The 26,382-nt window shown below is 42.2% G+C and overlaps 1 protein-coding gene across 1 annotated transcript in view; it reads right to left on the bottom strand.

The window, feature by feature from the left end:
• Positions 1–17,319, bottom strand: part of LGR4 (leucine rich repeat containing G protein-coupled receptor 4) — an 83,291-nt gene extending 65,972 nt beyond the window's left edge. Inside the window, exon 1 of the mRNA XM_042785211.1 lies at positions 16,721–17,319. Coding sequence (XP_042641145.1) covers positions 16,721–16,905 — 185 coding nt within the window. The 5' untranslated portion in view covers positions 16,906–17,319. The remainder of the gene's footprint in view (positions 1–16,720) is intronic.
• Between the last annotated feature and the right edge of the window lie 9,063 nt (positions 17,320–26,382).

Below are 26,382 nucleotides of genomic sequence, written 5' to 3'. Positions count from 1 at the left end.
CTTGCTCTCAAGTTCTGCTACATTATTGACAATTTCTGTGATTATTTACCACAGCAGTGGGTAACTGGAGAGAATCCTCTTAGCAGCAAAGAGCAACAAAAGTAATTTAAATTCTGAAAACAAGCATGAAATGTCATCCTTAGTGCATGCAATACATCAGCTACAATACAAATTTATATTGTGCTGATAAAAATCTCACAAGAGTCTCTGATAAAACTGCAATATAATGTGAAAATATGCCACTGTGACATAATGTAAAAAAGTCAAAACAAGACCCAGTCCCTCCCATGCTCACCAAAGCCCCAGACACAGCTCCAAGCAGCACACCTGAAGTGTAAGGCTTGCCTCTCACTGGTTGCATGGCTCAGCATCCAGGACAGGGGGATCTCAGTACCTAAACTGCTATGGTCTTAAACAATAACCAACCAAACAAAAAAAAAACAAACAAAAAACCCAAACCCAATAAAACAAACAACCTCAAACAACTGTCCCAACATCAGAGGCGCTCACCAGCACAACTCTGTTGGTTAGGAATCGCATCCCAAACTGCGTAGTTGTGCTAACCAAATTTAGTAGTACAGCTCTGGACTTCTGGATTCCACCCTAACATGAACGAAAATAGTAATAGTTACCATTGCTGACCCAAAAATATAAACCACTAAAAAATTAGCATATTTTCTAATTTTTAAGAAAAATGTACACAAGCAAATAAAATCTTTCACATAAACTCTCAGCCAAAAAAAAACTGATAGCCATCACTTGCCATTATAAATAAAAGGCCAAAGAAGCACTTACTACTAGTAATTTTCTTGAAAAGGTTAAGTTCTCTCTTCAGTTGAGCTCTGTTCCCAGTATTTACATGACTACACCTATTTAAAACTAAGTAGATTTTAATCACCAAACTGTCAAGAAAAAACAGTATACTTAATGCAAACAGAACATTACAAGTATTTACATGAAAAACAAAGACCTACCACATTAACTATCCAGCCTACACTCTTAGCAACAGAGATTAAGGCTTGTCAAGTTTAATCATGTACACAGAATCAATTTTTTATATAAACACATCTAACGCATGTGTGATAGAAAAGCAAGTGACCCACAACAGGCAATCAAGTAATCCATCTGTATTTCTAGCCTGGTTGTAGACAGAAATAGCACATGCATCTTTCCAGTAATATGTATTTTACAGATGAACACCAAGAAAATTGGGCTTATGAAGCCTTGTCTCCTCGACTATCTCCACACAACAAACATGGGGCATATTTTTACTTCATCATAGTTATCCTATAGGCAAGGAAATACACTCTAGCTCTCACCCAAAGGCCACCGGTCAATGTCAACTCCTTTTTTATGTATAAACCTATGTTGCATTGAAGACAACTATAATGGATGCAAGGTGGACAAAGAATACCCCTCTCAAGCTCCATTAATAAAAAGATCTGGTTTTACTTGTTCTCCCTTGTTTCAAAGACGTCTGGTTTCTTCTACCTTAAAAGACCATGAGTTTTACTGAATCAGTAAACTGGGACCAGTAAAACTTGCCATGCAGCTCGAAACCTGCCCCTAATACAGACACATCTGTGCTATTGACACCCTGTTTTCCCTATTACCAATTTCATCATTTATTACCATTACATCAATTTTTCCAATATATCACCTGAAAAACTGTGAAGACACTATTTAAAAAAAAGTTAACCACCTGAAACATGAGAAGGTGAAAAGGTTTTTATTCAAACTGGCAAACCATAACCTCTTTCTATTTTTAATAACAATACACATATTAACATCAATATTTACAGTACCAAAAATTAAGTACTGCTCTGCAATTATGGTGTCAGATCCCACAATAAATACCAACACATCTTATATTTGCTACCAAATCTGAAAAGTGTAAAGCAACTGTAGTAATTTATTTTAACTTTTAGTTGAGGGACAAGCAATCCCCCAGATCAGAGTTTAGAGCTTTAAGAGACTACCTTAAAACAAAAGGCGAGAAAATATTCAAAACATTATCACTTTTTGTCTGTGTTTAAACAAACATCGGGATATGATGAAGAAAGCAGTGTAATTTAAAAACACACATACCTTGGTCACGTTTGAAGTAGTTTATTTTTTCCACATACATAAAGACAGTCAGTTTTAGAAATATATTTACTTACTGTGTAATTAATAGTAGAGTTAAATAATTATTCCATTTTAGTAAGAGCACAAAATATTCAGAGGTCCAAGACAAATGGAACCTTTTGCCACTTTTCATTGTATCTACCACAAGATAGTTATAATAATGTCAGGACTATTTACAGATAACATTGCAGAGAAGGAAGCATCCCCATACCTTTGACATATCAAATTCTCTTTTATATTAACCTGTATGCTATACAAGTTGCAGAAGACAAAGCTTTTTGAATTAATTCTGTACCGTCCATTTCTAAGAAATGACAGTCATACCACCTACAACTACTATCAACTTAAAAGGTTTTAACAAAGAATTTATCCACTTTATTCCTGTTGGTCTTTACTATTTGTATTTTCTTTTCTTTCCTCCATACTATATATTAGGAAGGGCTGCATGAGGAGCAATCCGAAGAATATCATCCTGAGAAATTTTCACAAGATTAAATATGTAATTCTTCACTATCATGGGAGCAATCAGTCTGGCAGCATTGCATCACATTAATCTCATAAGGAGTCATTCTCTTTTGACATTTAAATAGCATATGACTAAACAACAGCTGCTAGTAGAAAGAAATGGTTGAATTAATGGATGTTATCTGCTAACTTAAATGCCCTTTCCTTTTTACCTGTATCACCACAGTACAGTATCAAAGTTCAGTGTAAACTGGTGCTTTTCTGCTGAACTCGTACCACCTTTCATTCAAGAATAAATGTTTAGAATTTGCTAATTCAGTATATCTAGTAGTTGAGTTTCAGCAAACTGAAGCTTAACATGCTGTGTAAAAGGTATAAATTATGTTTCTAAGACAGCTCCAGGCACTGCCTTCTTTGGAGTTGCTTGCCAAGCAACTACGTTTCTCCAAACAAACTAATGTGCAGAAGGGTAAAGGGCAGTGGAGGTAATTATTGGAAGGAAATCTCTCCCTAGGCCATAAAAGAATAATTAAAGCTTGTGCACATTAAATCACATAGGGGCAGTGAACACTGAAGTAATCCAGTGTAAGCGATAGCAAAACCTATCTACAATCTTCTTGAAAGGAAATTAAGGCAGGGGGTAATCTAAAACAGGATTGTTTAGGCAACACGAAGGCAGTATTCCCAAACTTCATTCACAGTTCTTTGTATAAATGTACACGTTTCCCCTACTCATGCACACACATACCCCACACCCCCAGTGGAGAAAATCTTCAGTAACCCAGTAATTAAATGAGTGTGCTGAAACCTAAAGCAGGTTAACTGCATTCTGCAAGCCTGGATCCAACATAGTTTACGTATTGCTCATTAATCTCCCCACAGATACTACCTTTTTAACAGTTAAAAATGCTTAAAATATGACCAAGATTTTCAATGTTTAAAATGCCTCTTATGCTTCAACCACCACGGTGTTTTGGAAACCGCCCAGTCTAAATGAATGCAACATATGGGAATAAGTGTGATGAGTTTCTAGTCTAGTCCTTCCTCAAATGCCTTGGGCTACTGTGTGAAAACTTAATGAAAGTCATTTGCACAACTCTGAAAAGCTGGTGAAGAAAAGCTGTAACAGAATCTCCTCCTCCTGAGCTTCTGAGTTGCATATATGGGGACAAGAGCCTTTCTAAGACATCAGCAGTGCACTGTTGCTGCTGACAAGGTGGCAGCAAAACAGACATTGTTTGCGTTGTTAATCACATGCGCTCTTGGCTGTTATTTGCTTGTTATATTCTTGGATGATCTGCATATATTGTCTGAAAATATACTAAGTGCTAACTGCTTTTAAAATGTAAAGCAATATGAGGCAATACTCCATATTTCTATCATCCTATGCACTTCAGGGAAATCTCAACCAAAAAGAGACTATTTCATAATGACAGGTTAAAAAGCAATCCCATTTAAGACCATACTTGTGTGTTCAAGCTTCAAATGGAAAGAAGCAAAATGTGTAACATAGACAGACCTTAAGGCTTTCCCAATAATTTTGCAGATATTAATTGTTAAGAGATCAGCTATCAACCTCAGAAGAAGCACCTGCTAGCACTCTTCTGCTGTGAGAACCCTTCCATCTCCTTTACCAAACTACTACTATCATACATAACTACATACTATCATACGTAACACACCAAACTACCATGATCATATGTAAGGCTTGCACAGCAATGCAAACATACAGGCAGGGCTCAAATCCTGAAGCAGGGTGCTACTACTCAATGCGGTTTGTTTCTTTAAATCAGAGATGCAAAGGACTTTTGTAATACTGAAAACAGTCATATGTAGAAATACCTCTGCATTTTCACTGTTAATTCACACAGTGATTCACCTGTTCTCTTAAAATCGGAAGCTACTTTTCAATTTGACATTGCAGTTTAAGAAGGGAACCAACAATTAAAATTTGCTTAGCACATCGGGCCAGCCACTGTGGGCACTACATGCTTGTCCTTTTTCTCTCTAACAGCACAACGCAACTAATGTTATCATCTTTTGAAAGAAGTGGGGAGGTTTAAAAATGTACGTCTGTAAACACTGCATAGAATCCTGTTCCCCCAGTACCTCTAAGTTGTGAAAAACCAAGCAGGGACTGGTTGCGCAGCAGCTATCAGTGAAACTGCTATGTTCAACCAGCGCCTTCTGAGTAGTAGTACTCTGGAACAGGGATCACTCCTTGGTGATGCCATCAGTCCTGAATGTCACCATACACAAACAGGGCAGGGAACAAAGGCAGAAGCTCTTATTTTAAAAAGCCAGCTTAAGTTCAGAATAGAACCTGTTGCTTGTTTAGCCATTCAACAGATCGAACACCATATACATGACTTCACAGCCATTTTTGCCGTGTCTAGTATTTATTACTCCAAGGTTATAGAAAAAAAAAGATTGTAAGTGCTGTACTCAACAAATGGCAAGGGGGGACACACAACTCCAGTGAGTGTAACGTGGTTTTATCAGACATAGCAAAACAGAGACATCCACAGATGTTTGCCAATATGCACAGTACTTTATAAAACAGCCCCAAACAAGAAGGGCACAGGGAACCCATGGCAGTATGTGTATTCTGGCCAAGCAGGTTGTTGGACAGCACAGGCATGATGTTGAACTACACATTCCTCAGTCACCAGGAAACAAAGCACCCGAACTAAACATTGCCCTTCCAATACTGTGGGACATTTATAGCTACGCATTCTCTGCTGGCACAACTGAAGTTCATGGAGGAAGATTTCATACTGCCATGGTGTGGCAGAATTTCTCAACTCGGTGATTACTTGCACGTAACATTCCTTACGGTTTTAAGCACATGTTTCTATTATAGTTATTATGTTAGCAAAGCTTACATGGGCAAAAAATTATTAGCCTGGCATGGACATTAAGACAGCAATCAGTCAAGGATCAAACTGCACAGAGCCCAGCCCTCCCAAATAGCTTATACAGAAAAGCCCAAAGGGCCTCAGCAGCTCCACACAAACGGCGAGCAAGGAGCAAGCCCGGAGCTGTGTCTCCTGCCCGCGAGATGAAAGAGGAGCTGTCTGTCCCCACTGAAGGTGCCAAAGGACAAAGCGGTGGGCAGAGCAATTTGCAGAGCCAAGTGGCCTATCATAGCAATCTGACCCTTTTACAGTAAAATAAATCAGACCGGATGCCAAAAATCACTGAGCCCACTTTAATGAAAAATGGCATTAAGAAGGAATACTTTTTTGTGCTTATGTTATTATTCCACTATTCTCTATTCTTGATGGCACTGAATCAACTGAGACCAGGTAATGCATCTTGCCTGAAGGAAATGGAGACTCTACTTGGTGAGATAAATATCCAGGGTATTTGGGAATATGCATCAAGCTGATGTAACAGAATTTCACCCACTGACACATAGCAAAAAAAATCTTATTTGAGTAAAGAGACAAGGCAAGTGCAAGCAGTCCTACATTTACGCAGAATTTCTGACATATTATTGTTTAAACAACATCCTTCCCTTCTGAACACATTGTAGATTTATTTTACTAGCACAATTAAGAAAGCTGAAAGAGTTTTTGAAGAAGGAAAAACTGGCCTTGCTGCATAGTTGAAGAGGCTTCTGCTGAAGAAATAAATGACTGCCACTTATTATCCTCAATACAAATAAAACCCCTGCTTAAAACTCCTGAACATCGATGCACTGTACATTTTTGGTCTGGAAACTAGAGACCCACTGTCTTTGCAGGAAATAGGTTAAAATAAAAAAAAACATGTAAACAAACTGGTTGGAAAATTCTGAAAACAAGATGTCAAGCAAGAGCAAGTCAATTCTAAATAAACAATTAATTGACTTGGATATTGGAGAAATTTAATGCCTCCACTAAACACTCAGCACAAAGCCAGCAGATCTGCCCTTGGAAAATACAGATTTTCTACACCTAGCTAGAGTCACATTAGTTCTGTAAAATATTAACAGTTTGGTCAATATTAGCACATACTTTTTTTTCTTGTTTTCTTCTTTTTTTAAAAAAAAAAAAAAACAAAAAAAAACACAAAAAACCCCCAAGTGTTAAAACCAACAGCAATAAAAAAAGTACCAAAAGTCAGAAGCCTGTCCAAGTCCAAACCACCAGTAACTATATTCTCAGAGCAGGGCCCATTACACAGGACCACGTCCTTTTCCAGCTCAGCTTTCCAGCCCTAATTCCACGAAGATCACCAAGACCTCAAGGTGATACGCAGTCCTGAGCATTTAGTTCCCCGAGCGGGCAGCCGCTTGAGTGAAACTGCAACTAAACGAAAGGAACAAGGAGTCTGTAGATTGCTGCTGGCAGCAGCTTTGCAAAATCCCCTTAAAGAACATGTAAGTCTGGGCCTAAACAGATGAATCTTTCAAATAGTATGGGACTTTGTTCAGTAGGCTCAAGGGCTCCTAATTTGCAGAAGCAGCTCAGAGAACTGCTGAGAGTGCTACAAGCATGTCTTCCCAGTCTGGGCAAGGTTCCCCCTAGTTAAAAAAACAACACAATTCGAGGGCTTTCAACCATAGCACCTGAAAAAGAAGATCGCTCCTTCACAGCTTTTATGAGCAAGAATTGAGTAAAGACCAGATCCACCAGTTCTGCCAAGTGCAGAACACCAGGCAGGTTTCCACAGAGAGACCTGCTGCCCCAGAGAGGCCTGCACACCAAAGTCACAGGCTTTAGAGTCCCTTCACTTTTCCAGATGAACCAACTATGTCCACTAGTGTTCCAGATCAGCATTTAGAAAAACAGCAAGAAAACTTCTGAAGTAAGAGTTCTTTTAAAAAACATACTTAATTTTAAAAGGACAGTCAGGACACCCCTTACATGAAATTTTAGTAACTAAGAAAGTATCAAAGCTAGATACCACCAAGTCCTTTTAACAGATGCGGAACAGCAAGCTTCCCCAAATGGCCTCTCCTGACTTACACCATCATCTCCTCCCAAGTGGTGCTGCAACAAGAGCAAACCATCCCTGCTTTCCTGCCGTAGCCCCAAATCCCTGAGTGCAGGCAAAACAAATTCTCACTTTACAAGCTAACAAACTGCAGTGTCCTTTTTGGACGACAGGGAACAGTTGGTCCCATTTTGCAGTCTGAAAGGGGAAGTAGTGGGCATAGGGGGAGACAGACCCCAAGACACATTCCAGCAGGACCTTCTCATCTGTGCTCACGTCTTCCGCACCTATGGAACACCAAATATCAACCACCACGGTGCCCAAATGGTTGAGAAAAAACATCACTTAGTATCACATATCGGGAAGAATGAAACGCGACCACAGTGAACTCTACTGCATCATCACATTAATATTGCAATGCCAGAACAGCTTTGCTCTACATCTGGGGTTCTGGTCCCACGGCAAAACACAGCACCACACAAAGTACAGACACCTTCAGCAAGAGCATTTTGACGGCTCACAGCAAACCTGGTGGCTAGCTTACCAATCTACCATGAAGTTTGAAGCCCTCTGCCCTTACAGCCCCGTACACCACTTGCAAAGATGGGAATGAAATGTTCCATATGCTTCCTTTGTCAGTGACATGCCTATTGAAAGCGCAGCCACACCGCTCTCCCCGCTGGGGCACTGGGTCAGGCTATTCATCTGTAACCATGCGGATGTCAAGAAAGTAATGGGAAAACTCCCAAACAAAAACACATTATCACAGAACAAGGTTATAAAATACACAACTGCATCTGCAGCATTATTAAGCTAAATTAAACAGGTTTAGGCCTCCCCTGCATACCTCAGAAATTGCACATCCATTTATGATTCATTGCTAATTGTGTACCATTTAAAAGTCCAAACATATTTGCTCAAGAATTTTAGAGTGAAAAAAGTCCTTGCAAGACCTAACATTCTTCCAGGATTGGTTGGGGACAGAGGAGGAGGAGGTACACCACTTAAAAAAAAAAAAAAGCTTTTGTATTTTAGTAAGAAAATACTCCACTAAGAGCTGTGAAGACAGCTGTTTACTCTCTGAGGGCCTGACTCCTCAGGGTGCTCTTCAGAATGCTCTCAACAGCTCCACCTGACTGTGGATTTTTCTTCATCTTTTCCTCAATATTAAGAATTAGCACTTTCTCTCTTGGAGAGGCAAAAAAAAAAATCCTTTTTCCTGCCCCAAAGACATTACCTTCTGTGTAACTTCCATCCCTTCTTCCAGACCACACTGATGACTTGAGGGTTCTGCATTTTTCATGCAAAGCTTACAGGAATTAGTTACTACATTTTTACAAAGTGATGAGTTCTTAAACTTTATAATAGTCTTCCCACCCCTAAAGAAAATAAAATAATTAACTTTAATATTTTCTTAACTTCAGATCAAAAAATACCATCCAAAAAAATCAAATTTGAAAATTACTTCAATTATAGCTTTACTGTGCCAAAATACTGAGATTGAGTTGTCAAAAATCACCAACTATTGCCTGAATTACCAAGAGGTAACAAAGTTATAAACCAAGATTTTTAATTACATGTATATTTATCAATATTAGATTTGAACATCATAAAACACATAGAATACTGATGCACATCGATCATCAAATTTCAGCAACAGACCTTACACCTTTTAGAGTTATCTCATGGCCACATTTAAAACTGCTATCATCTGAGAAACGTGATAAACCTTTTTCAATAGTGAAAATATGTATTGCTCTTATCTTCCACATGCTCATTACTTTACAGATTCCCTTACTGAATTGTATTTGTCAAATAGAAATGCAAAAAGCACACACAGGAAGACTAAGGAATTAATTTTTATTTCTGCCATTCTATGAAGACCATTCTTCCTTTGAAAAGACATCAAACTCAACAGTATTTATTTAATAATATGCTTTTCACTAGGTTTAAAAAAAATTAATGTCCAAAGCTTAGCCAATCAAGTTTTACTAACTCCAAAACACACTCTATGACTGAAACAGGCCAGCTAAGAAAAATATGACTTTCCTATAACTCAGTCAGTATAAACAGCAACTATAAAAAGCACACCAGGAAAAAGAGGCTGACAAAAATTCATGAAGTGATATTCTTACTTCCCAAAAACAAACACATCCTTCACAGATGTCAGACCCCAGTCCACCAGGGAATATATATTGATATCACCTGTTCAAAAATATCTGCATTTTTTAAAACATGTTATCATATTGACTGCCATTATGTATAATGCCATCAGCTATTATATATTCAAATTCAACAACAGTTTTCAGACCCTTATGTTAAACCATTATTTTTAAGATCACTACAGTCCTCTCTTGTTTTATAGAAGATGTATATCATTAATAATTTAAGTTGACTGGCTGTATGCAGAATGTTCTTTCAAATTCAGGGTGAAGCTGAAATACAGATTTCTCATAATCTTTCAGCGCCAGTAATATGTTTCTGGGAAGTGGGAAGTTCTGACCTTGTCAATGCTGTAACAGTTAACTCATTCAACAGTAAAATAAAACGCATTCTGCTATTTCAACTATGTATTTTAAAATAAATGACATATGATTTGAAAATATTGGAAACTTGCAACTTCAGTGAAACTCACTGACAGCTGCAGTAACTCTGCACTTAAAAAAAAAAAAAAAAAAAAAGAAAAGGCAAAAAGGTCAACTGTTTTGCCAGGTAGATCACATGCCATTTCTGCATGATTTAATTATGCTTTCCAGGCACCCATACATCTAATGCTAGATGTTTCCCATTAGGACACACTAGCTTTATTTCGAACACAAAATTGAATAAATGTGAGCCTGATTCTGAGCAAAAGCTTTTAAACACATGTATAGTGAGGACAGTATTTATATAGTAATGCCAAGATCTTCCTCTCCCCTGTGAGCTACTGTGACACCCATCGCTGCGTGCAATCCTACATCACCTGAAACAGTTGCCCATCTACCAGAAAAGGAAATACCAACAGCTACCTCCACATTTCCAAAAGGGCTGTGCAGGGCAAGCTGGCAGTGGGAGAGCATTAAGAATCAACATCACATGACCAGAAATCCCTTTTCAGACCAAAGTTTGAGAACATCTTATCGGAAAACTGCAGTGGTACCTGAAAGGCAGGTATGAAAAGCTACAGTGGAGTATTTCCCTACAGCAAAATCCTAGCTCACCACTGCAGCCAAGGGTGAGTCTACTAGGTGCGGAGGATGGCCAGGGACCTCTAACCCATGAAATGTTGTTGACACCTCTGTTAACAAAGGTCTCGTAACATTTAAATCTCTTTTGCCTCAATTTACAGGTTTCTTCAAATAGGCATGGCTTCTTCTCCTCTTATCCTCTCTTACGTACCCTCTCCCACCTTTGTCTCTCATTTCTAGGATCATACAGAGCTCTCCAATTCTTCCTCAAGCTATTTTTGACTTTGTGCTTCTTCCGTAAAGAGCCCCAAACCCACAACTTGGCAGCACATAGCTGCTGCCTGCAACACATTCATCCCTTAATAGAATAACTGCTGGCCATGAAGTCCCATGTGGCCATGCAGAAGCTAACCAGCCCCATCCATTTCAGTCCCTCCCTTGTTTGCAAAACAAGGAGCAGGCAAACCTGAGTTGTTGGCAAATCCTCCAGAACATAAACACAACATCAGCTCCTGCTCATTCCCAACAAGAGGACCATCTTTAGGAACAAGCTTTTAGGAAGAGCGCAAGGGTGGCCGAGAGGAGAGAAGGGAGAGAAGAGTCTCTGACATTCAGAGACACTCACAGAGCTCTGCAGCTCCCATGCTCTCTAAAATGAGAGATATGGGTGCTCAGCCCTTCTGAAATCTAGGCCAGTAATTTTCTCTGGGTAAATAAGAGCTTGTGTTCTGCAAAAATTGCTGGCTTAGATGTAGAATACAAAACAAATAAAGATCCTTGCGGAGGAGGTTTCTTTGGGTTTTGTTTTGTTTTTCAGTCCTTACATTACAGCCTCCATACTTTCCATCTCAAGCAGAGAGTTACTAGTAAATTCCTCTCAAGAACTTAAAAGGTAATTATTTACTAGCATAAACTTGCTTACACTGAAGTCTAACTTTTTTCCACGTCGCAGACTTATCTTCGTATTTTTTCCCCAAAGTCACATTTACAAGCCTCCATCAGTAAGCATCAAACAAGAAATGACATATTGCTGATACAAATAAGCTCAACATGTAAAATATATGTCAAATACCTGACATGCTATGGCAGGGCACTGGGTTTTGGGGGGAGGGAGAGGAGAGAGGAATACAAGGAAGAAAAGAAAACACTAAATTTGCCACCAATTGAGAACATAAAAAGGGTAACAAGTATTTAACTAACTTTGAAACAACAGCTTCACTTTTCTGCGTGCTTCTTAAGAGCGTCTACTTTTTTTACAAGACCGACAGACAAATCAGCCAATTTAAAATGAATCATAAAGACTCCAATCCTTAGGTGAAATCTGCTGGAGAGGCTGCCACTGGAGCCCTTGGGCTCTGGGCCAGCCACCAGGCACAGGATGCTGCCCCAGCAAACTCTAGACCCCCTCCTGCCCCTGGGATTTCACAGGCCTGTACAAATGTAACAACATTTCTGCTGACTAATAGGGATATTCATACTAAAATGACATGACCATGTCTTTCCAAAAGACGTATGGAAAGCACACTTTTAAAAAGATAAAATAAGCCTTTTATTACTTGCCATCACATCACCAGCATGTGGCATAGGTAAGTGAAAAACTAAACGGTGTAACTGTAAAACCTTCAAACCTCTAATTAGATAAGGCTTTTCTATCTCAGGAGGACTGCAATTATGCTACATTTTCCAGACTCAAGGTCATGTCTGGACATCTTTACTTTTCACCATAACAACTCTTCTAGACAGCATTCACAAAACCTCAGCCAGGCCCTTACTGTGCTTATCTGACCATAGGGGGATGATGAATATCTGAGTGTTTGTTACCGGACGTATTAAAAGAAGACATCTCACACCTACCTACTGTGTTTCATCACCATTCTACAAAAAAATAAAAATGCCAGAAGAAATGTCAAAACAATGTGCAAGCTCTGATGAATCCAAATAGAACTGCATCATTTTGCTGTTTATAGGTGCCCTGCTCCATTTATGTAATTCAAACGTGAGCCAGTGTAGGCACTTCCAGATAGTCTGCATACTGAAAAGAAGATAATCAACTCTCTGCAATTGCTGAAGCAACCTGTGGTATGAAACGTGTGAAAAAAGGATCCTTCCCAACAGTCACATCTTGATCTTATGAAGCCAGTACATAACACAGCACACATAAAGACAGCCAGTAACAGGTTAAATGAGTAGCAAAAACCAATAGACTAAGATTACTGTTTCATCCTGAAGGTCCATCCTCTAGGGCAGCTGGGGCTTGCAAGCCCTCCTTTCACAACTTGAAGAAAGTGAAATTATAGCTGAGGACCTTGCCATTCCCTGAAAATACAAGCAAGAAGCACTGGAAGGAAAAACATCTGTAATGTTTCCGTATTTCAAGTGCCCAAAATATAACAGCAGGCACTGAGAAGGGACTACATTCCTCACGGTTGTCAGGCAAGCCCCACGTAAGATGTCTACGAAGTCGTTATCTAGAATTATCTGATTTCCGTCTCCTGAACAAGACTCACACAAATATTATACCTCTGAAACTGGGATGTGAGCTCTCAAACTGACACCCATGAGAAACACAAGTACAAGTATGCCCTACCATAACTTTCTTCCACTAGAATAGATGTTTTCTAGCACATGGCATGTGCTATACCATAGCAAAGATCAAGAACATACTGCATTGATTAAGAAACCCAAACAAACATTTTCACATTCATGCATAGGCATCTCAACTTGCTAGACAACAGTTATTTTGCAACAAAGCAAAATCACAACCTTCATAAACAGAAAAACAGGCAGCTGGTAATTAAGAGTTACATAAACACCTACCTAAATTATACGGAACAAATGGCCGCCTACAGTAAAAGTATCAAGTAATTATCCCTGGTCATGTCCTCCTGACTCCTTCTGCGTTCCTTCCCATCCATCCCATCCCCTCCCGCCCCTCAGAGTCTGGATCTAGTGCTGCCACCTCTCTCTTTCCCAGCCCTTGTATATCTCCCAAAAATCTCTTCACCGAGACGACTGTGGTTGGGACGACGTACTCACCTTTCTTTATTCACATTCCATCTCTCCAAGCATACTGATGACTCAAAAGTAATGAGCAGATACTCTCTCTTTCCAAGCTGCTCAGTCTGATGCAACTACCCTCACGTGACTACAGTGTACTTCAGTAACCATACAAACCCCCTGCTATGACCCCCATTCTCTCTCTGCACCCCAGCATTATGGCTGTCACACATTTAGCCAGGTGTGAGTGCAATGGAGTATCTATTCAATGCACATTACACAAAAATATCTGCTGTGTTTGGAGGAGCTTTCTAACCACCACAGTAAGGACGGAATAAGCAGCAGATCAATCAAGAGCTAAGAAACAAAAACAAGGAAAGAGAAGGACAATCTGAAAGGACATGCTTTTGAGGCTCTACAGAAATCACTGCCTGACCATTTGCGGTAGCCCAAGAAACATGGCTGTATTTAAAAAATACATCTTGGAAGTTATGTTAAATTATTAAAATTAATGCAAAGAAATTAAGACTGCAGGAAAACAGTAGTGAAAATAAAATACCAACCCCCTTCCACAGTTCTCAACTGCCTTGAAACTCATGCACTGACAACATGGGTTAATTGTGAGCAACTTTAATTCAGTTGCTCTCTCCTGGACAAAGCCAAAAGGTAGGCACAACTTTGCTTTAGTATCACAGAACATCACTTGTAACACTCTTTCAGCCACTTCTGTGCTACGGACTCTCTGCTGCTATGGCTATAATCAAAAAAAGCCCTGTAGCAATGCTAAGGGGATTTCCTGGCATAGTTATGCTGCCTGACATGAAGCACAGAAAAGCTTTCTTCTCTTCATGTAGCTAAGATGCTTTGCCATGACACAAACATGTCAGCTAAGGGGCGTGAATTTTTTTTTTTTTTCCTAACTCCAGACAAGCCAACTCCACTTCTCCGTCAAAAGTATACATTGCACAGCCCAAGCAGTCAGAAATAAGTTTTCTATTGATTACAAAACTGTTTTCTACATACCCTAAAATTCCACTTGCCTCCCTACAACAGAAGTGCCAAGAAGCCACCCATTTTTTTCCTTCTGTAAATAAGGAAACAGGAACTAAACACAAATGGGGACCAAGAGTATCCTTCACTGCCACAGAGCAAGATAGTTAAAAGTTTCTGCTTGAGTTTCAAGAACGTAAAACCAACAGCGACACAACCTCATCCCAAAACATGCTGAAGTGGGTGCAAGTCTCCTCTCACTTTTGTCATATGCGTTGAGTTGGCTTCTGGAAATTTCCCTGCACAGGAAGGAGGAACTTACAAACTGAAGCTCTTTGGCAAGCTTATCTCTAATGGGTGTTGGCTGTGACGACTTGCACTCATTAGACAACACATGCCATGTTGCAGACACGCAGGGCTGTACCAAGCCCATTTTACAAGACAGCCAGACAACATTGTAGCCATAAAACCTAGCGTTTAAATGTGGCTTTTACCAGACAGACTTCAAGTACTTTACGAAATTGCATAATTTCCCTGTTTTATCTGCGGAGCAAAGAGAAGACAGTTTACCAGTGAGTTCAAGGCTTCATGACAGCAGCTCCTCACTCCCTACCCCAAACACTCACAAAACACCATTTCTGCCACAGAAAAACCACAAAGTTAGCTCCCACTAGCACCGTACAAACACAAATAGGAATAAAAATATTTAAGTATAGTTAACAACAGAGACCTGTAACATTTGCCATTCATCAAGTACTACACAAGTAAAAGGCCCAGTAATCTTTCTCCACCCAGCTTGAACAACTGAAAGAAAAAAATAATGCAAACAGGTAGGAGAAACTGGAAACCTGCTCAGTAAACAAAACCTCCAGTAACTAAGAATCAGACTCCCTTTGCATATTAAGTGTAAGCAAACAAAGAGGGGAAAAAAAGTGACATTTTTGAAAGCACACACCACTACTGTATTTTGACAACGCAGCAGTTGAGTACCGATCTGAAACCACGCGCCGTAATTTGCTGTACTGCGCTCTGTATTCAATGTTGTAAAAGCAGCGAAGCTTTAGTAATAGCAGACCTGACCACTGGCCCATACAAGACCTCACTCCAGCCTGTGAAATCTTTGCTGAGAAGTGGGGCAAGACTGACAGGTTTTATTGTGAAACTTAACAGGTTTGTGGATTAGCAAAACTACCATATTGAAAGCTGCAAATCCCTCTTCGGTCATGTCTCTACAGAACAGAGTGTTCGTTCCTCAATTAAAATTTTATTATTAAAGTTACCAAAACTCAACACAAGATCCACCAGTTTGTGCCTGCTTTAGAACACCATCACAGAATAACAGAGAAAGCGTTTTAAGAATTTGCATTTTTCTCCATCCACAAACAAAACTCGACATAGCTCCCGAGGCTTACTTATGCTGTTGTTTTTTGTTTGTTTGTTTGTTTGTTTTCCCAAGGTTCAGCTGTGTATCCCATACTAAGAAATTTTGCAAAAGTGAATGCATGTTTATTTAATTGGATTCACGCATCCTGCGGACTGAAAACGCCTCGACTTCTGGGAGAAAATCGGCTAACCCAGGAACTTGTTTGGGGAAAAAACTGAAGAGAAAAGGGCTCGGGGGAGAGGCGCATACACGTGCAGGCAGCGGACCCCCCCCGCGCCTCAGGACGGCACCAGAACCGGCCCGGCCCCCACCGGGATCGCCCCCACTCGCTGCCCCAGCACCCGAGAAGCAGCTCCCCCCACCCCGACTCACCCCGCTAACCCTCCCGGCCTTCTACACCTCCGAGGCCGAACCCTTCGGGGTTTCGGGGCAGTCTGCCCGGCCGGTTCACCTCCGCCCGCCAGCCCGGGCCCCCCCCGCCCTCACCTGCCCCTGCTCACAGGCCGCCCCCCGCGACAACAAAACCATAAACACGCAATTCTCAGACAGCTTAGGGTTTAGTTGTTTGTTGTTTTTTTTTTTTTTTTCCCTAAATAAAAGGGGGACGAAGTACCCAGCCCCACCGCGGCTACCTGCCCGTCCCGGCCCAGCTCCCGCCCCGACTCACAGGGCGTGCGTGAAGGCGCTGAGTCCCGGGGGCACGGCGGCCAGCCCCCGCCCGGAGCAGTCCACGCCGCGGTCGCCGTCGCAGCTGCAGGAGGCCGGGCAGGGCTGGGGGGACGCCCCGCCGCTGGGCCCGGCCCAGCTCCCCAGGCCCCAGGCGACGAGGCCGAGCAGAGCGAGGCACCGCATCGCCGGCCCCCGCCGCCGGGCCAGCCTCCCCCGGCTCGGCTCGGCTCGGCTCGGCCTGCCGCACTCCGCTCAGCGAGCCCCGCCGCCCCTCCACCGGCTGGCGGAAAAAAAAAAAAAAAAAAAATCTATATATATATAAAAAATAATAAAAAAGTAACAACAACGGCGAAAAAATAAAAATAAAAAGGCGCCTCCAGCCGGCGCGGCCCTGGGGCTGCCTCAGCGGCGCGCCCGGGAAGCCAGCCCTCCGCCGCCCGCCCGCCCCATCCAACGCCCGCAGCCGCTCATCCCCTCAGCCCAGCAGGTCCCGCGCGGGGGCGGCCATGGCCGGCGGGTGGCGGTCCCCAGGGAGCGCCCCGGCCCCCGCGGCTGCCTGCGGCGGGGCTGCCCGCCCGCCCCTCCCGGCCCTCGCTCGCTGCGAGCCGCGGCGGCGGCTGCTCTGCGCCCAGCGCCGAGGTGAGTATGCTAATGAGGCGGACGGTCTGAGCCAATAGGGGCGCGGGGGCGGGGGAAGAGGCGAAGCGGGGCTCGGCTACAGCCAACGGGCGTGGGAGGGAGGCGGGGCTAGTCGGCGGCGGGGGCCGCCCCCTTCGCGTCCCCGGGTCCCTCCGCCTCCCCACCTCACCGGGAGCTCTCGGCTGCGGAAAAGCGGCTGAACGACCTACCGGGCCGGGCCGGGCCGCCCCCCTGCCCAGGGCACCGTTTCCCGCCCCACTCTTTACTCCCCCGGTCCCCCCCAAAGGACCGGGGGGACCCGCAGCGAGAGGCGGCAGCCGGTTCCCGGGCAGGATCGGCAGAAGCGGAGCCCGGGGGCACCGCACGCCCCCCGTCCCGGAGTCACACCGGCGACCCTCGGCATTCCGCACTCCTCTTGCCAGACCAGGAGCAGCACAGACTCTTCTCCCAACCATTTTACTTTAAAAGAACCGTTTCTCTGGCGCACAAAACACCTCCTATGCTCTCTGGCTTTCATAGAACCCATACATCGTAACCAAACTTGTGCCGGCAGCCAGCTGGTGTCCTCTTTTCCCTACCACCTTAAAAAAGTAAAAAGAAGAAACTCAGAAACCCCACTTACCTTTGTGGTTAGGACCCTGCATCACCAATATGTGCGCCGCTTTTCTCTTTAACCAAGGTGTGGGGGTTTCTGAAATGCTTTCTTTTGGAAGCTTCTACCCTGCACCCACCACCGGCGAGGAGCCTGCTGCACGCCGCGCTCCGTGCAGTCGCTGTGTGGGACCGGGGATCTCACAGCACCACTCAGCTAGCACCACTCGGGACCTCTCACTGTTGGTCCCCCTCTGGTTCAGTGCTGAAGCGAGCACTGGGAAGGCACCGGAGCCTGCCGCGGTGGCGAACACTCACACCATCTATTTTCCCTGTCTCGTTTGGATGCTCTGAACCCGCCGCCGGCACAGCCCCCAGCTGCAGCCTGAGCCCAGGCAGACGCCTGGCAGCCCAACCTGAGCAGCACAGCTACCCCGAGAGCCCGCTACGGACCCGGGCTTTCCGGGGCCCTTCGGCTGCTGTGTAGGTAGGTGTTTCCCCGTTCGTTTTGTGGATAGATGAGGGAGCACAGAAACCTCCACTGAGGTGGAAACAAACCACAGCGCTGCTCCCACACCGAGCTCCGCCGACCTCCCCGAAGCCAGGAGCAGGTTTGTGACCGTGACCGAACCCTCAGTACAAAGCAAGAGCAGCCGTGCGAGGGTTTCCCACGGCGCGGCAGCCCTGACTTCAAGTTGCTGCAATCACATCCAAAAAAATCCCAAATATCCACACATGCACGGCGAGTCAGACACATTGGCACGCTTGCTCCCAGCAGACATGCAGTGCAGAGGCAGCATTCCCAGTAAGCCAGAGCACTGGTGCTCTGGTACACATGCAGGGGTCAGGAGTGGAGAGGCCCAAACCTTACACTTCACCTTATCCAGGGCTGCCCTTACCAACAGGGACATCGCAGAGGATGCTCTCCGTGCCAGCCTGAGGTCTGGGCTAATCACACCTTCCTTGCGCTGACTGAGGTGGGGGAAAAGAAAAGTGTCAGCATAAAACTGGTCGTGTGGTAAAATTTACAATTCAGACATATGAAGAGTGGAGACGTGAAGATTTAAAATCTGTACTCAAGAAGGTAGAGTACACACTGAAGACTGTAGAAATGTAGGTTTTCCAGATACCACCTCCACCTCTCCTCCTAAGTTTTTCAACTGTTAATTCCCTTCTAAAAGTATTAACACTGTGTTACCTAGTTACTAAAAATATTGTTCTGTTCCATACTGGAAATCCCGTTCCTGATGCACTGATTTTGTATGAACATCATCACTTATCACTGCAAAAATAAGGTCATTTTAATAACTCACTGGGTGCTTGTCCTATACCTTGTGAGCAAAACCAAGTTGTCACCAAAGCTGAATTTACCGATGTATGATAAAGCTTTGCCACACACATGGTTATCTCTTGTCCTTCTCCCTGGTTGATCTTGGCATGGGAAACATGTCAAGTCAAAACTGTGTTGTTCTAACAACTGTCAGGGCCAAAGACACTGCACATTCATGTCACTCTCTCTGTGCCTGTGCTCAGGGACAGCAATGGAGAAGTAGCAACCAGAATAGCAGGGGAAAAAAGTTGAGGAATTATTTTTTAAACATACTTCTACAAAACAGACCCAAACCAATCCAGGTAAGGAAAAGTGACTTATTTTTCCCCAACGGACAATGAAAAATAGCAAAGTGCTTATACTGACTCTGCAAATAGTCTCACTTCACTACCCAAAGATAAAGGGAACAGAAAAGGCCTTCAGTGGCTGCACAGCATTTGCAAGATGAATAGTAGCATGGAGCATACTTTGTATTGCAGTAGTGGTGACCTGCAACACCTGCAAAACTTATCTTCTGGAAAAAAAGGATAAAAGATTTCTAGTAAAAGCAGAAGAATGGAGCACTTTTTTTTTTTTTTTTTTTTTTTTATCCTTCAAAACACTGGAAGAGTTTAACTTTTCCTCTCAATCCTTGTTGGGTTTCAATCTTTTCTCAGCATCACTTCAGGTGTTTTTCCCTTAGTAGAGCAATCTCAAGTCTCCATCTTCCAAACTCCTGTCCTAAGAGCAAATCCCCTTGTCCTTCCTGTTCAAATGGTGCTGTTTTGCTGCTTCCAGCTAGCCCAGAACTCATTCTGGCAAATTAACTTCAATACATTCCTTGTTCTTTCAACCTCTGCCTCTCCCTTGTTAGCATCGTTGGAGCACTGCGCTCTCCTCTCCATCAACAGCCCACATTTCTCTCTTTCCTTATTCAGCCACCTGTTTGCAAGCATTTATTGGTTTTATTTTCCTTTATAAGGAAGACCCTAACGTTAATTGCAAAGCTGGTTTATTACCCTAACAAAGATTTACATGCTAATGTACTTCTAAGCTGAAAAAAATAATGGGTACATTTTATTAAATTACCTATTTAACTAAAAATGTTACCCACGGGCTTTGAAATTATCATAGTTTAAAAATCTGGTCTGAAACAATCCTCAATGCCACAAATTCCAAGAAGCATCCCCAAAATAGAGCATAGGGCAGCAATCGGCTTGTTCCATTAAAAAACAAAAACAAACCAAAAAACCCACAAAACAACCAAATAAAAAACCTGCAAAGGAGAGAATATTCCCAAGATGTTTTTTAAACCAGGTGAAGGACATGAGGATCTAAAAACCAAGTAAAAAAAAATTATCAATGAAAGATTCACTTTGGTTGAGCTATAGAGAAACTATGCTCTGCTCTTTTTCAGGGAAACTGGAAAGCACCATAAATCAGTCTATTGCTGTGTAAGATCTTCTGGAATTAGAGCCTGATGTATAGGCAGGTGTTTGTGAACTTTTGTCAGGCATTTGCTGAAAAGGCGTTAGGAAATCTTGAAAGACATAGGGAAAAACTGCAAAAAATCTGGACATTGGATTTTTTCTGCTATTGCCACAAAACTGTCTAGCAACATAACCACTTCTGACAAAATCCCACTTCAAAGATACAAATTCATTTGGATTTGCAGATTAAGATCCGAAGCACAGACACAAAAATAAAAACAATTTGAATTTTGACTGAAGCAGCAGAACTCTGTGAAGCTGGAGCTGTGCCATGGGAGGATGGTAGGTGAACAAAAACGTAAAGCTCACAGTCACGATAAAAACATTGTGTTGCTTTAAGAAGTGGTTAGATTTCATAAAACAGGTAAGCTCACCAGTACTGGACCAGCAACATGATCATATTTTTTTTTTTTTTCCAGCATTGCTTTTGCCAATTGATGCCATGAAAGCAGCGCTGATTTAAGATGGAATTGTGCAAATCATTAATGGGAATATTGGTCCGAAGGGGGTGAGAGGTCTGGCAGAGGGAGATAAGGACTGATGCTGACCCTTGGGATAACGATCCTGCCCATGACTTGACACAGGCAAAACCACTGCCAGCTTTCTCACCTTCAGCATCTGTGCTCACTGCCAAACCCAACCTGAAAAGCCAACCAACGGGACTTGCGTGGAGGTTTCCATTTGTATGTTGGGGTAAAATGCTGTTGGTGTGTTGGTCCTACACCATGAGCTGCTCCATCCCCAGTATCACCACTGGTTTCACACAGGCCCAAGTCATTTGCTCTCGGAAAGGCTGACGTGGAGAGATGGGCTTGAAAGGCTGTTCCCCTCCCTGAGGATTGCCCAGGCCCCAGGTAGCGTGCATATGTAAACACACCAATGGATGAAGTTTAGAACAGCTTTAAGTTTTACTTTGTCTACTGATTAAGGTTTACGCTCCAGTAGGCTAGAGGTGGATCTGAAGGATTTATCCGAAGCCTACTGTGCTGAAGCATCATCAGCAAAAGCTGCTGATGAAGATATTTGAGCTCCATGCTCTTAGGAAACTCAATTAACACTTTGATCCCAGTTCCATGGAAATGAACAGTATGCTGGAAAACATCACATGGAGCTGCTGTGAGTAGGAAAAGTACAAAGTCTGGAATATCTGCACTGACAAAGCAAATTCTCTTAAGAACAAAAGTATATTTCTTCCCAGAAAAAAAGGCTGGAATTTCTACTCAATTGAAGTAGAACTGAATAGCACTTCAGGAAACCAGTGTCAAATGAGAGAGGCTAAACCGAGTTCAGAGTTTTGTTAAGAAAACCAAGGTAAAGATCCAAACCTTGGTATAACAGAAACGCAGAAACAATTTAAGACATCAGAAAAAGAGACATCAAAAAGATGATTGGATTGAAAAAAATTTGAGAATTATTTTGGTAGGGCCAAAAGCTTGCCCAGAAAATTACTTTATCAATACCTACTTTATGACTCTGTAGCACAAGAAAAACTACTGAAAACAAGCAAGATCACTAAGATGCATAGTTTAAAAACAGCTCATGGAGAGTAAAGGAGAAAAATATACAACTTAAATATTGAATAAAATCAAGAGAGAAAAATAATCTAAAAAATCCTTATAACTAAATATTATCTTTATATGCAAACAATAATTAAATTCCAATGACACAGTACCTCTAACACGCTTTCTGTATATGGATTGCCTCAATAGTCAGGAGTATAATTTATTTTGCAGTCTGGCCTGGTGAATCTATCCTTGCTCAGTTATCCCAAAAGCTGCCTCCAGAATGCAGTGAGCCAGGCTATGAATTGAAAAGGGATGTTACACCATAAATACAAGAGAATAACACCAGGCAGCTTATTCAGCCTAGAAGTGTCAGCTTCTCTGCTGTCTACAATTAGCACTCTGGAGATTCTCCAGTCCTATTTATTTCCCTTGAAATAAAAGGGAGAACAGTTCCCACAATAATGTAATAGCATCATAACAAATTAATTTTATCTTAGCTCTCTTACCCAATGATCAGCTGGAAAATAGGGAACTATAAAGGAATGAGAAATCAATTTAGAGTAAATTAACTAGGAATTAAGGTTAGGGTTTATCCTAATATTCTTGTCAATCTGTATTCCACCTAGAAAGTTGTAATAAAAGATGCTAAACCAGGCTTTAATTTATATTGTGCATCTTCTGCTAAAGGCAGTATTATATTCCACTGTGAGCAGAGGGTACAGCACATCTTTGTCTTACTGTGTGAAAGTAGGTGTGGGGCAGTAATCATCAAGTACCTGCTCCTCGGGCACCTTCACCCCCTGCTCACTCCCACCCAGCCTGGAGCAGCGAGGGGCAGCCTGATCCTGGGGGCAGGATCCCCACTCCTCCTGCTTTCAGGCAAATCCCCTCAAACTGCAGGCCTCTGGCAGAACACCCCAATGGGGCAGACCCCATGCACCTCTCCTCATCTCCTCCCCTCTACAGTGGTTTAGATTTGAGCATCTCTTAAATTTGTATGTGTTTTGCTCTAATTCAACAAACTTCTGAGTTAGGCTGAGCTAATGGACACTCACTCATTTTAAAGAGATGGGTATGATGGGTGCTAAAATGCAGGTGGTTCTAGTTTTAATGGTTTATTTTCTTCTATAAAATATTCATTACAAGGACAGCACAATCAAGATTTTCCACAGCCATCCTAGCACAAAGTACTTTTAACATCAAGACAAATCAAACTATAACTAAAGTGAAATCAGCTCATGAGCAGACAGTTTATATATGACAAGCAAATACATTGCTGGGAAGGGGTCACAAAGAAGCACATGTAATTCAGTGAAGACAGAGCCACTGTTACTAAGAGCTGAACAGGGAAAAAACCTGCAAGAGCAAAGCCTAATGGCTCAAAGCCAAGCCTACAGACTAATTCAACTGCTGAAAAGGCAGCGTCCACATCCACTGATGTGTATTTTATGCATTTTGGCATATTTCATGATACGTGGCCAACTGAGAAGTAGTGAGAGGAGCACTTGAGGTGAGGGGGGCAGGCAGGGAGCCCCAGCAGCTGAGAGCTCGCCCAGCCTGGCCTGCTGCACAGGGACCAGCTACTGCCCTGCTGATACCCCTTTTCCTGAGATCCTCCGTAAGAAACGACAAGAATTTAAATCACACAGACTATTTAAAACTTTTTCTTTTTTTATAAGCCACTGAAACACAGACCAGTATAAAATTTAAGGCAAGACGTTATACTAAGAATTAAGAAACCTAAACAAAGCAGTGCTTTAAGGGTGAAATCTGCCCTTGCAGAAGATCAGTTTAAGGATTATATAGCTTTAAAACCTACTTAAACCCTATTTTGAAGAATTATAGTGGAGCCTAAGTAATGTAAAGGAGTAAATTTAACTTCAGTGATAAATTATTCCCAGAACAAGCCCACAATCCTAAACTGTTTAACGAAGTATTATTAAAGCTCCTGCATTAGAGAGAATAAAACCCTTTTAAGTTCTTTACCAAACAAAACTCGATTCGATACATTTCCTATCACCACCAAATAACCCAAATGCTCTGGGAAAAAGAAAAAAACATGAAGAAATACACGGGATCTTATGAGGGAATGATTAATCATAATGCAGTCATTTGGTAACAATTTTCAGTGCAGTGCTAAGAAATTATTTCTTTTAAGTCATAGATATGAGAATATCCCTGATGAAGACCAAGGGGATACACTCCCCATAGGTTTTGAGTTGAATTTTCTGTCAATATAAATTAAACCAATAACATTCCTGGATGCAATGTATTGATTTAAAACCTGTTGCACATGTGCCAGACACCTTACTTTGGCATGTTCTCTGACATGTCTAGGTGACTGCATGAGACTGATTTCTTCCTGTACGCGGAGCCTTGAGGATGAACAGAAACGTTGGTTTGGTTTTGTTATAGCACATGATTGATTCCTCATCACTATCTGACACTTGGACTACATTGTTCTTTGTCTCTCACTCAAACGCTGCAGTGGAACAAAAATTTTATTCATATTTTGAAGCAGTATAAACATTACTAATCTGTGGGTGGGGTGCTTTTGTTTCTGTAGGATTGACTTCAGATTGTTCTTCTGAAAAGCTCTTATAGTTGCAAGGCAACTGACTCCACAGGCTTTGGCAGAGTCCTTATTACCAAAGTAACCGGGGAATCCCAGCCTTTTTTTAAGTAGCTTGAATCTTGGGGGTAGGAAGGGAAGTGAACTGTAACCAAGATTTATCATCCAGCTGAGCTATCAGATACTAAGCTATCTTCAAAACCTGAGGCATAAGCGTAACACTAGTCATTTCGGGCCTATTTTATCCTCCCTGCCACGTTTTCATCCTTGCCTTTTTTGCTCAGCGCTAAGCCATTTCCCATAATTTCTGTCTGGCTTGCCATGAAGAGAGGTTCAAGTTTTGTTCTGTAGTGCGAGGTTAATGCAAAAATGACTGCACCTGCAAAACAAAGTGAAAAGCTACAGATGTCAAAGCACTATTGTTTGCCCAGAGAACAGTTCTGCTTTTAACTTGCAGAAGACGGATTGTTACAGTTCTTTTGCCAGGTGGCACCCATTGCCACACTGGGCTTAACCCAAAGCTTGCCTTCAGTATTTGCAGATGGGGCTTATGCTGCAGAACAAAATCCACACAAATAAAGCACTTAAAAGCCACAAGCCTTTCTCCACCTTGCGGATCAGCTTGCTTGGAGGCAGCCAACAAATTTCTGGAAATATTTTTATGTCATCTTTTCTGTCATGAGATATTGAGTAGGGTATAGAAAAGCTGAAACAAATTCATCCAGTTTTGAAATCACAACCAAGGCTGAAAGTCACAGTATGTATTTCTACTGCAGAGGGGCTAGTGCCGATTCAAGGACTGACACATGCCAACACTGGTGCTCTCCAAGAGGGCCAGGCACTTTTCAAAGATACTTTTGGTGGAGGGGATCAAACATACCTGCCACTGATTAATCATTCTTTGGGACATATAGCCACTGGCCACCACACCAAGAATGACCTAAACAACATGGTATTAGTGCCTAGCCTATCAGACAGGACATGGAAATGAATGTGAAAACTTTGGGGGACACTTAGGACGAAGCAACAAACCAACCTATTTCCAATTCTTAAGAGATGACAGAAACTTCAAAAGACACAACCATCACTTTTCATAAGTAACTGCAATCTTTTACCTTCACAATCCTTTTTTTTTTTTTTAACTTACCTAGTTGCAGTCTGCTTGTCTAATTAGAATTAAACCTGCTATTTCATTTGAACATGTTCTCACATTTGTCTAAAGCTGGCACTGTAAGTGGTTACATTGCAGTGTGACCCATGCCTAATGCCAGCAGCAGCAGCTCAGACACATTACATACATTTAATACTGTCACAAAACAGCAACACAATACGATTTCTTAGGGACTCCACATTTATCATGGAGACGACTGAAAAAGAGCACAGCTAATGCAGGCTTTTGGCTTCAGTAAGATTAGTCAGGAGTCTGACAGAAAAATAGCACGTTTTAGTACATGTACCACAGCAGGTATCTACATTTCAAGCAGTCTGCTCGTGCTGAGGGACAGGTTCACTCTTGTAGTCCTCGGGGGGGGGGAAAAACAATAAAATAAGTGT

The sequence above is a fragment of the Tyto alba genome, unplaced genomic scaffold, assembly GCF_018691265.1.
Source record: "Tyto alba isolate M040663 unplaced genomic scaffold, T.alba_DEE_v4.0 Super-Scaffold_8, whole genome shotgun sequence".
In the NCBI taxonomy this organism is placed as follows: Eukaryota; Metazoa; Chordata; class Aves; order Strigiformes; family Tytonidae; genus Tyto; species Tyto alba.
Note: the sequence above shows the minus strand (reverse complement) of the source record. Positions and strands in the feature narration are given on the sequence as shown.